At 55.2% G+C, this 13,232-nt stretch overlaps 1 protein-coding gene across 1 annotated transcript in view; it reads left to right on the forward strand.

Annotated features, from left to right (window-relative positions):
• ARHGAP22 (Rho GTPase activating protein 22) overlaps positions 1-12,973 on the forward strand; it is a 168,669-nt gene extending 155,696 nt beyond the window's left edge. Inside the window, exons 6-10 of the mRNA XM_068982219.1 lie at positions 443-575; positions 1,437-1,510; positions 2,120-2,241; positions 5,514-6,414; positions 12,745-12,973. Coding sequence (XP_068838320.1) covers positions 443-575; positions 1,437-1,510; positions 2,120-2,241; positions 5,514-6,414; positions 12,745-12,973 — 1,459 coding nt within the window. The remainder of the gene's footprint in view (positions 1-442; positions 576-1,436; positions 1,511-2,119; positions 2,242-5,513; positions 6,415-12,744) is intronic.
• Positions 12,974-13,232: the final 259 nt, after the last annotated feature.

Here is a 13,232-nt window from a genome sequence, read left to right on the forward strand (position 1 = left end):
GATGGGGCATCTGTAGTGTGAATAGGAGCCCAGACGCTGGGGAGAGGCGCTGACCTGCCCAGCCTAGGTGCCCAAGGACAGCTGCCCTTTTCCAAGGGGCTTGGCAGCCCTGCAAGGTGGGCATGTTTGACACGGCCCTCCTGCTTCCACTCGAGGGTGAGCCTGGGCAGAGGAGCAGGCTCAGACTTGGGCCAAAGGACAGCTGTGCCCCTGGCTCCGCGACCCCAGAGTACCTGGGGCAGGCACCAGGCCAGTGGAAGGTGGCCCTGCACACCCATCTGTTCCCTGGCCGGTCGTCACAGGGCGTGTGTGTGCATGCACACACATACATGGGTGTGAGAGCAGAGACTGCCCCTGCGGGGGGGCGGGCGAGGCGCTGGCCAGGGTGCTGGCCGCCCCGAGGCCTCTGGCGCCAGCCTCACGGGCGTCCCTCCGTCTGCAGCACAACAGATGTGCACACGGTGGCCTCGCTGCTGAAGCTCTACCTGCGGGAGCTCCCCGAGCCTGTGGTCCCCTTCTCCAGGTACGAGGACTTCCTTAGCTGCGCCCAGCTGCTCACCAAGGACGAGGGGGAGGTTAGTGGCTCCCGGGGACCCTGCTGGGGGAGCGGGCCTGCTAGGTGATGGCCGGGGGAGGTCGTGGACACAGGACTTGTGACTGTTCATGGTACATAGATCCGGTAGCCTGCTCTGCTGGGGGCGGGGGCCAGGCCTAGAAGCTCCTAATCTGGGGAGGGCTAGTGTATTTCCCCGCTAGGCGGGAGGGTACTCTGGGGTGGGATGCCTGGGGCATCCCCTCCCTGTGTGCAGCCCTCCATCGTTTGGAGGGACAGGTGCCTCCTGAAGCAGGCTGTGTTCCAGCCATGCTCTTGAGTGCAGCGTGCCCAGGCTGGACCACCACTCAGTAGGCATTCCTGCTCCATCACCTTCTCCCACATTTAACTCAGGCTACCCAGGCTGGCCTTGGGATTCAAAAACAACCAGACCTTTCATCTATTTCTATCCTGCCTCCTCCCAAAAGAATTTGAGATGCCCCCAGGGCAGAGCCCCCCGCCTGCAGCCCTGGTTGGCTCCAGCTGGGGAAGAACTGTTTGCCCTCCCTGTGGCTGTGTGGGAGATGAGGGGTCTTTATCTAGCAAATATTTGTGCCTCGATAAGTGAGCTGAGCGCTGGCCCTGACATTCCTCTGTGGCTCTGCACAGGCACATCCCTCACAACAGCATCTCGAAAGTAAATCTCTTTCCCCTCAGAGGTCACCAGCCAGGGGGATGAAAGTGGTGGTGCCCTCTGGTCACTGGCAGCCAGGCCCGTGAGCTGTGGATGGAGGTCTGGACTCAGACTCCCACGCCCTCCTCATCTCGCCTCCCTCCAGCAAGAGAAGGTCTGGGGCCTCCCTGCTGATCTTTGAAATGCTGTTTTCTCTCTCTCAATCCCAAGGGGACTCTGGAGTTGGCTAAGCAAGTGAGCAGCCTTCCCCTGGTCAATTACAACCTGCTCAGATATATCTGCAAGTAAGTGACTAGGGGTGGGGCTTCCCTCTCCTGCGGTCTGGCTCCGTGTGCCCTTCACAGGGGTCGGGGGACCACCCACACCTCTGTCAAGCCAGTGGGGGATATAAAAGAGGTCTCTGCACTTACAGAGCTTATTACGGTCCTGGTCGGTGCAGGCAGTTATACAGTCCTGAGCACATCATTCCTGAAGGAAAGCCGGACGGCCTATGTTCCTTCTGCCTCCCCTGGGTGCCTCTCACTATCCGTCCCCGTGGGTCTGCTTCCTGACCATGGCCTAGGCTCAGGGTGCCAGGAGAGGACAGGCAGGGTGAGCCTTCACCCAGCCCCGCATCTGGGGGTCTGAGCCTTCCTAGGCAGCTGCGCCCAGGGCAGGTGGGGGAGTTCTGTCCTTCCGCACCAACAACAGGCCCTGGTTCCAGTGGCCTTTACTTCTGATGGCCCTCCGGATCTCAGGGAAGCTCTGCCCTCTCCTGAGCCTGGCAGGGGCAGATGACTGTGCCCGGTAGCTGTGGAAAGAGGGGCACAGCTGAGCTCTGGGGCCAGGCAGCTCCCAGCAGATCTGGAGTCAGGATTTGCTTCTCTGCCAACTGTCTCTTCCTTACTTTGTAGGTTTCTGGATGAAGTTCAGTCCCACTCAGATGTCAACAAGATGAGCGTCCAGAACCTGGCAACTGTTTTTGGGCCTAATATCCTTCGGCCGCAGCTAGAGGACCCAGTGGCCATTATGGAAGGTAGTGGTGGGGGTGTGCGTGGTGGTGCTGGGTGCTCTGGGCTCTCGTCGGCCCTGGGCAAGTCCTCAGAACCCTCACGGCAGGCCAGCAGGAAGGGTGGCCCCAGCCCTGGGCACTTGGAAGCAGCCTCTCTAGACCTCATCACTGCCTTCTCCAGCCCGTCTTCCCCCATGGGGTCAGCTCTAAAAGGGACAGGAGCTTTGCCCTGTGGATGGGGTCATGAGGTGCAGTTAGAATGATGGGAGCGGCTGAGGGGGTGGAGGTGGGGTGGAAAAGGTCAGTGCCCTTGCCCTTAAATACACACAAATGTTTTTGTTTTACTGAAGTAATTTTCTGTTAAGTAATTGTCACAGCCTTCTTCTGGATGTTAGAGCTCAGCAAACCCTAGGGATATTACGTTCTGTAATGAATAGTCATAATGAAAGATTTTAAATAATATAGCAATAGCAGCCGCTCTCCACACGTCAGGGCCTCTGCCGAGTGCTTTACTCCTACTGAGCATCTCAGCCTTCACAAGAAGCCCCCAGTTACTGCCCCCATTTGACAGACAAGGAGACAGGCTGCAAGAGGTGAGGTGACTCTGTTAGTCGGACTGTTCAGAGGGCACACAGGTGCAGGCTGGCCTGGAAATGCGCACACTGCTTGGAGGCTCCATAGAAAGGCCATCCTCTCTAGTGTGAGAGTCTAGCTGCTCACAGGAGACCCGCAGCCAGTCGAGCCACGGAGCAGAGAGACTGGCAGAACTCACGCAGAACCCGCCTGACGCCAGCTGCCCCTGGCACGAGGCCGGCTGAGGGCAGAGTGGCCAGGCCTGTGGAACCTGAACTAGGGGAGGCGCAGGGGTTGGGGTGGGCTCAGGGCTTTCCCCGTCCCACCCCGGCTCACGGGGGTGAGGGTGGGCGCAGGGCTTTCCCTGCCCCACCCCCAGCTGACGGGGTGTCCCCGGGGGTTGCTCTCTTGTTTAGCACACCCTTGGCCTGACTGGTAGTCTCCCCAGAGCTCCCACCTGCCCGGTTGCACAAATGCCTGAGGGCAAATGCTCACCCTGCTGAACTGCCAGGATCTTGCTTCACCTACTAAAGACTGTCTGCTTAATGTTCCCCATGACTCTCCATTACTTCTAGTGGCAGTAGAAGCACTTGGCCTTCCTCGTCACACAGAAGCCTCCCCCCGTCTCTGGCCTTTGGTGGAGGATAACAGGAGGGTAGACGCCATGGTCCCTCTGCAAAGCCTCCCTTTGTCACTGACGCCTCTCTCCACCCCACAGCCTCAGGAACTGAGTCCCCCATATGCTGCAGGCTGTGTCTCAGGGGCTGCGGCCAGGGGAAGAGGAAGCATGTGCTTGTGGGTGGGGTTGTTCATGTTAGGGGGGTGGCTATGTGCATTTGTGTGATTGTGTATGGGGTTGTGTATGTGTGACTGTGTATGGTGTTGTGTGACTATGGGGTCATGAGTGAGTGACTGTATATGGGGTTCTGTATGTGTGTGACTGTGTATGGAGTCGTGTGTGAGTGACTGTGTATGGGGTTGTGTGTGTGTGTGATTCTGTGTATGGGGTTGTGGATATGTGACTCCATGTATGCGGTTGTGTGTGTGACTCTGTGTATGGGGCTGTGTATGTGTTTACCTCTGTGTATGGGGTTGTATATGTGTGTGACTCTGTGTATGGGGTTGTGTGTGAGTGACTGTGTATGGGGTTCTACATGTGTGTGACTGTATGGGGTTGTATATGTGTGTGACTGTGTATGGGGTTGTGTGAGTGACTGTGTATGGGGTTGTGTATGTGTGTGACTATGGGGTCATGAGTGAGTGACTGTGTATGGGGTTGTGTATGTGTGTGTCTGTGTATGGAGTCGTGTGTGACTGTATGGGGTCATGTGTGTGTGACTGTGTATGGGGTTGTGTATGTGTATGACTGTGTATGGGGTCATGTGTGTGTGTGACTGTGTATGGGGCTGTGTGTGTGTGACTGTGTATGGGGCTGTGTGTGTGTGACTGTGTATGGGGTTGTGTGTGTGTGACTGTGTATGGGGTTGTATGTGTGTGACTGTGTATGGGGCTGTGTGTGTGTGTGACTGTGTATGGGGTTGTATGTGTGTGTGACTGTATGGGTATACGTGTGACTGTACATCTGGGGTTTTATGTGTGTGTATATGGGGTTGTGTATCAGGTTGTGTATGTGTGACTCTGTATGAGGTTGTGTATGTGTGTGACTCTGTGTGAGGTTGTATATGTGTGTGACTGTGTATGGGGTCATGTGTGTGTGTGACTGTGTATGGGGCTGTGTGTGTGTGACTGTGTATGGGGTTGTGTGTGTGTGACTGTGTATGGGGTTGTATGTGTATGACTGTGTATGGGGTCATGTGTGTGTGTGACTGTATGGGGCTGTGTGTGTGTGACTGTGTATGGGGTTGTGTGTGTGTGACTGTGTATGGGGTTGTATGTGTGACTGTGTATGGGGCTGTGTGTGTGTGTGACTGTGTATGGGGTTGTATGTGTGTGTGACTGTATGGGTATACGTGTGACTGTACATCTGGGGTTTTATGTGTGTGTATATGGGGTTGTGTATCAGGTTGTGTATGTGTGACTCTGTATGAGGTTGTGTATGTGTGTGACTCTGTGTGAGGTTGTATATGTGTGTGACTGTGTATGGGGTTGTGTATGTGTGACTGTGTATGGGTATATGTGTGACTATGTGTCTGGGGTTTTATATGTGTGTATATGGGGTTGTGTATGTGTGTGGCTGTATGGGGTTGGTGTATGAGGTTGTCTATGTGTGACTGCGTATGAAGACATCTCCATTCTGTGCCCCAGAGCCCTGGGCCCCCGGAGTGGACAGGCAGGCGTGGCCGCTGTGGGCAGCAGATGGGGCAGCCAGGAGGGCCCTGGCCGCTAGGCCCTGGCCTCCGGCTCCAGCCTGCTTTCTCGGCTCAGCCCACAGCCTCAGCCAGCACTGTGTCAGCTCCCGCTCCACCAGCTGGTTGGAGTGGGCGTGAAGGCTGAGTGCCATTCTGTGCTCCAGACCCCACACTGGAGGAGGCGGATTTGGGGTATGGTCCTTCTGCTCCTGTCTGAATTTGGAAAGTGTGGTGGCCATCCTTACCTTTGGAGCGACGATGGCAGGCTCTTGTAGAGCCCACCCCTAAGTAGCCTGGTTTGAGGCTACTTGCAGAGCGGGGCGCCCTGGGCCCAAGCTGCAGCTTGCCGACTGGCCTGGAGAAGCTGGACGGGAGGCACTCAGTCAGCCTTTTCTTATTCCTTCCTCTCGGCAGGCACTTCTCTGGTCCAGCAGCTGATGACCGTCCTGATCCGCAAACACAGCCAGCTCTTCACTCCAAGGACCACGGAGGGGCCGGCCTCCCCACGCGGGGGCCCACCGTGCACCGTGGGATGGGGCTCCGAGGAGGTCCCCAGGGACGACCAGGCGGAGCCCGGCAGTCCCAGCGCCCCCTGCCTGCCCTCGCACAGGACCTCCTCTCTGGATGGCGCTGCCGTGGCGGCACTCTCTAGAACCTCTCCCACGGGCCTGGGGAGCCGAGGCAGCCCTGCTGCCACCAGCCCTGGGAAGAAGGTGCAGACTCTGCCCAACTGGAGGTCTTCCTTCCGGCAGTCAGGGTCCCGGTCAGGGAGTCCGAAGGTGGGCATCTCATCCCTGGAGGTCCCCATCATCTCTGGAGGGAACTGGCTCATGAATGGGCTGTCCTCCCTGCGAGGCCACCGCCGGGCCTCATCAGGAGACCGGCTCAAGGACTCGGGCTCCGAGCAGAGACTCTCCACCTACGATAATGTGCCCCCGCAGAGCTCCTTCCCCAGCACACCCAGCGTGGCCAGCCTGCCATGGTCTGGGGTCTCCTCCTGTGAGGCCTCGGCCAGGGGCTCGGTCAGCAGCTGCACAGCATGCCGGGCCAGCGACTCCTCTGCCTGCAGCTCCCTGCACATCGAGGGGGCCCTGGAGCCCTCCCCTGTCCTCAGCAGCAGCGAAGAGCGCAGATCCCTGGATCTGGACCATGGCCTGGATGGAGTGGGTGCCTGCATCAGCAGCAGCGAGCCCAGTGACCCGGGCAGCCCTGCCCAGGACCACGCCCGCCGAACCGAGGTTCTCCAGGGCCTGGTCACAGAGCTCAGAGCAGAACTGTGCCGGCAGAGGACTGAGTATGAGACGAGTGTGAAAAGGTACAAAGCCTGTTGGGCGAGTGCAAGACTGGCACTTCCGGGCTGGGCAGAGCACTCGCAGCCAGCAGCTCACTGGGCACCGGTCCCGGGCAATCAGCCTCTGGCTTGGAAAGAGCTCCTGGAGGCAGGGCCCAGGAGAAGCTGCCTGTCTGGGAGAAGGTTCTCTAGGACAGGGCCGGGAATGGAGGGATGGGGTCCTCTGTCTGGGAAAGCTTGGGAGCCAAGGGCCTGGCATGCAGCCAGGACTCCATGAGGCCAGCTGAAAAGAGGAGCGAGTCAGAATCTCAGCCTGAGCTGCTCAGAGCACCTTTGATGGAGAGGTTCAGGGTGGAGGTCCCTATGTGGCCCTCAGGGAGGAGGCAGGCCCCCTAGTATGTCCTGTAGTTCAGGAACTGGGAATGGGGCAGGGCCTCTGTGCACTGCAGGCCCCAGGCCAGCCTGGTTGACTCACCATGGTTGGGCCTGATGTCGAGTGAGGACATCTGGGTGGAAATCGAATTTTCTCTGAAGAAGAAGCTGACCTTGCTGAGCCAAGCCTCCCTTCTACTGGGTCACAGAAGACGCCCCCTGCCACCCTTTAAGGCTTGCAGGCTTGCTCTCTGATGGGCCCTGGTTCCGTCCTCTCAGCCCCCACGTGTAGAGGGCTTTTCCCCTCATTATAGTGACCAGCAGAGCCCATGGGTCTTCCCAGGTGGCACTAACGGTGAAGAACCTGCCTGCCAATGCAGGAGACAGACATGAGTCTCGGGTGTGATCCCTGGGTCCAGAAGATCCCCTGGAGGAGGGCATGGCAACGCACTCCAGTATTCTTCCCTGGAGAATCCCACGGACAGAGGAGCCCAGTGGGCTGCAGTCCATAGGGTTGCAGAGTCAGACACAACTGCAGCGACTTAGCATGCACACAGAGCCCACACTAGAAAGTGAGCAGCGCTTCCGTCAACATCAGACCCTTTAGCTCCTTTCGCCCTAGGCCTTGCATCAGCTGACTCACCTATGAACCCATGTCCCACCCACTAGCAGAAGGCTTCAGTGGGCTCTGAGTGCTGCTTTCTTCCATCAGTGGAGGCTGAAAGGATTCATGCTTCTGTTTCTGAGCATGGGATTCCCAGGGGAGCTGGAATGGCAGCATTTGACCCTCCTGTCCTGCTGGCAGCTGTCTCCTGGGTACCTGGGGAGGGTCAGGTGTGTGCCGGCTCTGTGTTCCTGGTGGGAAGATGGCAGCAAAGGGGCTATGAGGGCAGTGGCCACTGCCAGGGGGAGATCAGGGGTAGGTGGGGTCACAGCAGGTGATATCTGAGCCACGACTTGGCTCAATAGGAGCCAAGGACCAAAAGGATTGAGCTGAACAAGGATGAGAAAGGACACCACTTGAGTGAAACCCAGGGTGTAAAATTGTGGGGAAAACCCACAGGGTAAGCAGTGGGTGGGACACCCTGCAGAGAGAGCAGCAGGAACTCCCTGCAGATTCACTGGACGGCGAGCGCTGCTGGAGCTGAGCTTACAGAGCACACAGGGCGTGTTACTTGGCGGATGCTGTCTGAGGGCAGCCTCAGCGGGGGTCAGAATCCACCTGTCACCTCCTTGGCTATTTGTGGAGGTGACTCAAGCCTTCACCTTCTCGGGGGCTGGGGTTCTCAGGGGAAATGCAATATTGTTGTCTGGGGGGCTCTGGGGTCAATCCTTGACGCACTGTGCATTTGCTGAGTGTCCAGGCAGGCTCTGAAAGAGCGAGGTGGAGGGGGTGGGGTGGGGGCGAGGCCTTTTACCGGGAGTGATGCTTTGATTTTATTCCCAGCGAGATGTGAAGCTGCTGGCAGGCCTAGAGTACTTTGATCACTCTGATGAGGGGCGCTGGCTGCTGTGTGCACGAGTGCTTGACAAGGCAAAGACCAGTTAGGAGGCCATGGAGATCCAGGCCAGACCTGTGGGTGGCATGGACCTCAGAGGCAGCAGTCGAGGTGGGCAAGTGGCCAGATTCAGAACATGTTTGAGTTTTTCCAGTTGATCAGATGTGGGATGAGAAAAATAGCTGACTTGAGGGACACCATTTTTGTTTTGGAAGGTGGTCTCTGAGTGAAGAGACTGGGGCTGTAGGAGGGTGACTTGGGAAAGGAGGGCAGGAACTCACAGGAGCAGGAGCTGTGGGTCTGTTAAGCTGTAGGTGCTTATCAAGTTTCTGAGTGGACTTGAGGGAGACAAAGATTAAGGGTTGCCACTCGACCTGTCGCTCACTCACCACTCCTGTGGTGCTTGGAGCCTGAGACTGGACAGAACCCCTTTAGGAGAGGCATGGAAGGAAGACGGGCGGCCCAAGCCATTCCCCGGAGCACTAGGGGGCGGGTCTGGTGAAGGAGGAGCTCAGAGGGAAGGAGGAGCTCAGAGGGGAGGAGGAGCTCAGAGGGGAGGAGGAGCTCAGACGGGAGGAGGAGCTCAGAGGGGAGGAGGAGCCCAGACGGGAGGAGGAGCTCAGAGGGGAGGAGGAGCTCAGACGGGAGGAGGAGCTCAGACGGGAGGAGGAGCTCAGAGGGGAGGAGGAGCTCAGACGGGAGGAGGAGCTCAGACGGGAGGAGGAGCTCAGACGGGAGGAGGAGCCCAGACGGGAGGAGGAGCAGTGAAGAGGCTCATGGGGGACCTGCTGCCCCCACTGTGGGGGCGCTCTTCTGACACTGTGTCCCTCCCAGATGGGAGGTTAGAGCAAAGGGAGGCTTTTTCCCTTCTCCATGTTTTTTTTTCTTAAGTAGAGCTGATTTACAGCATTGTTAATTTCTGCAAAGTGATGCAGTTTTAATATACATATATTTTTTCACATTCTTTTCCATTATGGTTTATCCCAGGATACTAAATATAGTTCCCTGTACTATAAAAAGGACCTTGTTGTTTATCCATCCATATATATACACACACACACACACACACACACACAAACACACACACACACACACACACACACATATATAAACAGTTTGCATCTGCTAATCCTGAACTCTGAACCCTCCCTCCCCCACCCCTTCCCCTCGCCCTTGGTAACTGCAAGTCTGTTCTCTGTATCTGTGAGTATTTCACAGGTAAGTTGATTTGTGTCGTATTTTAGATTCTACATATGGTACTTGTCTCTCTCTTTCTGGACTCCTTCACTCAGCATGATCATCTCTCAATCCATCCATGCTGCTGCAAGTGGCATTAGCTCTTTTTTTAAGAGTAGTATTACATTGTGAGTGTGTACACACACACGCATCCTCTTTACCCAGTCATCTGCTGATGGACACTGAGGTTATGTCCATGTCTCGGCTATTGTAAACCAGTGCTGCTGTGAACACAGGGGTGCGTGTGTGCTTTTGAATTAAGAGTTTTGTTTGGGCATATGCCCAGGAGTGGGACTGCTGGATCATATGGCAACTCATATTTCTATATGTTTCTGATTTTTTTTTTTTACTTTTGACCATGCCGCATGGCTTATGAGATCTTAGTTCCCTGACCAGGGATTGAACCCAGGCCCTTGGTGGTGAAAACGCAGAATCCTAACCACTGGTGCGCACACACACACGTGTACACACACACACACACGTGTGGGCATATGCACGCATGCACACACGTATTGGTCATGTCCAACTCTTTGCGACCCCATGGGCTGTAACCTGCCAGGCTCCTCTGTCCACAGAACTTTTCAGGCAAGAATACTAGAGTGGGTTGCCATTTCGTACTCCAGGGGGATCTTCCCAACCCAGGGATCGAGCCTGTGTCTCTCGAGTCTTAATTCTTTACCCCTGTGCCAGCTGAGAAGCCCCCCTAACCACTGGACAGCCGGGGAATTCCGATTTTTAGTTTTGAGGAACCTCCATAGTTTCCTTAGTGGCTACACCCACTTACGCACCCAGCAATGGTGAGTGCCTCCCTTTCCTCCACATCCTCTTCAGCATTTATCATCCGTAGACTGTTTGATGGTGGCCATTCTGACTGATGTGAGGCGATACTTCACTGTAGTTTTGACTCGCACTTCTCTAAGGATTAGTGGTATCAGCATCTTTTCACGTGCCTGCTGGCCATCTGTTACCTCATCTTTGGGCTTCCCTGATAGCTCAATTGGTAAAGAATCCGCCTTCAATGCAGGAGACCCTGGTTCGATTCCTGGGTCAGGAAGATCTGCTGGAGAAGGGAAAGGCTACCCACTCCAATGTTCTGGCCTGGAGAATTCCATGGACTGTGTAGTCTGTGGGGTCACAGAGTTGGAGATGACTGAGTGACTCTCACTTTCCACCTCACCTTTGGATAATGTCTGTTTAGGTCTTCTGCCCATTTTTCAATTAAGTTGTTTGGTTTTTTGTTATCGAATGAGCTGTTTGTATGTTTTGGAAATTAATCCTTTGTTGATCACATCATTTGCAAATATCGTCTCCCGGTCCCTAGTCTCTCCTCATTTTATGGTTTCCTTTGCTGTGAGTTTGATTAGCTTCCATTTGTTTATTTTTGCTTTTATTTCTGTTGCCTTGGGAGACCGAGCCAAGAAAACACAGGCACAATGTCAGAATGTTCTGCCTGCGTTCTCTTCTAGGGCATTTATGGTGTCATGTCTTACTATTCAGGTCGTTTAGCCATTCTGAGATTATTTTTCTGTATCGTGTGAAGGTATGTTCTAACTTCACTGATGGGCACACAGCTTCCAACTTTCCCAAAACCACCTGCTGAAGACACTGTCTTTTCCCCCTTGCATATCTTGCCTCCTTTTTCAAAGATTAGTTGACCACAGGCGTGTGGGTTTATCTCTGGGCTCTCTATTCTGTTCCATTGGTCCGTGTATCTGTTTCTGTGCCAATACCATGCTCTTTTGATTACCGTAGCTTTGTAGTATTGTCTCAAGTCTGGGAGTGTCGCGCTTCCTGCTTTGTTCCTTTTCCTTAGGATTTTGCTTTGGCAATTCTGGATCTTTTACAGTTCCATATAAATTTTATTTGTTCTGTGAAAAATGTCATGGGTAATTTGATAGGGATTGCACTAAACCTGTAGATTGTTTTGAGTGGCATGGCTGTTTTAACAATATTCTTCCAGGCCCAGAGATGGGGTCATGTTTCCATTCAACTTCCGTTATTAATGTTTTGTAGTTCTCAGCATGTAAGTCTTTCACTGCCTTGGTGAGGTTTATTCCTAACTTTTTTGTCTGTTTCTTGTTCTTTTGATGCAATTTTAAAGGGGGTTGTTTCAATGTCAAGTGTAAAGAAATGCAGCCAATTTCTTTCCGGCAATCTTTCATCTTGCTACCTTGCTGAATTCGTTTATCAGTTCTGCTGCTTTTCGTGTGGAGTCTAGGGTTTTCTACAAACAGTGTATGTCATCTGCATATAATGACGGTTTCACCTCTTCCCTCCCAATCTGAATGCCTTTTATTTATGCCTCTTGCCTGACTGACAGGTCTAGGACTTTCAATACTATATTGAATGAAAGTAACGTGAGTGGGCCTCCCTGTCTGGTTCCGGATTCTAGCGCTCCTCCATGCTTTGTCTTCAGCAGTTGCGGGTGAGGGCCTAGGCCTTGCGGGGGTGGAAGGGGTGTTTGCTCCGCGTGCGTCCTGTGCCAGGGGAAGTGCCGCGGGTCTCCGTAGCCCATTGTCACTGCAGCGCACAGGTGGAAGTTCAGCCCTGCACTTTCAGGGTTCAGTTTGTGTCCTGCCCAGTTTACGTCTTGTAGTCAGGTCGGTTCCCAGAGCCAGGCACAGCCCGCCCCTGAGGCCTCAGAGGAGTGGGTCATCTGATTGAAAAGATGAAAGGCCTGTGGTGTACTCCGTGGTAGCAAAAACGAGCAGTGTCTGACACGCTGGGGAGGATCGAGAAGCTTACCAGAGGGTGGCATGGGCTGGGGTGTGAAGGCCGAGAAGGGGTGGAAGATGAGGCGGCAGCCTGAGTGGGGACTCCTGTGAGTCGCTGTGTCTGGATGGAGCTCGGTGGCTCTTGAGCAAACAAGGGGACAGGTTCCAGCTTCCCTCTCGGCGCAGGGTTCAGTCCTGTTCTCTGCCAGCGGGCAGTCCAACCCTCACTATGCCAGGTAGCCAGGCGGGAGGGTAAGTGGTCTTCTACTGGAGTGAGAACTCAGGGAGGGCCCCTGACCTTGAGTGCCAAAGGCCAAGAGGAGGATCTCTGCGGGGTGAAGCCCCAGAGTCTTGCAAGGATATGCGGTCTGTGAAGCCTCTCCTGGCACCGGGTCTGAATCCACTGCATCCTCCCCCTGGGGTATCAGGTCTGAACAGCTACTTTACCCCATCAAGTGTCTGCCGACAGTGGAGCTCGCTTGCCAACCTCAGCCCAAGTCTAAAACAGTGTCTTTCTTCTTTCATTTTTCAAGACTCGAAGAAGGTAGTGCCGACCTGAGGAAACGAATGTCACGGCTAGAAGAGGAGCTAGACCAAGAGAAGAAGAAGTACACGATGCTGGAGATAAAGCTGCGGAACTCGGAGCGGGCTCGGGAAGACGCAGAAAAGAGGAACCAGCTGCTGCAGAGGGAGATGGAGGAGTTCTTCTCAACCCTGGGAAGCTTGACTGTTGGGGCGAAAGGTGCCGGGGCGCTGAAGTAAAGGGACCGGCAGGGTTTGTTCCTGCTGCGTGCCCGCCCTCCCGGCCTTCCACAGCCTCGAGAGGAGCCGGAGCCTTTGCAGCTGGACCTGGGCCTCAGCGGTGCCAGCAGATCCGGCACGGGCTGGAGAGAGCAGCCCCTCAGGAGCCTGAGCCCCACTCGGGATCTGGAGGCTGCTCCGACCGTGCACGGTGTGGCAGGCATCAGAGCGGCAGTCCCGTGACCGCCAGAACAGACGGCACTTGGGATCTGAGTAGCCC

Source organism: Capricornis sumatraensis, chromosome 10, assembly GCF_032405125.1.
Source record: "Capricornis sumatraensis isolate serow.1 chromosome 10, serow.2, whole genome shotgun sequence".
Taxonomy (NCBI): Eukaryota; Metazoa; Chordata; class Mammalia; order Artiodactyla; family Bovidae; genus Capricornis; species Capricornis sumatraensis.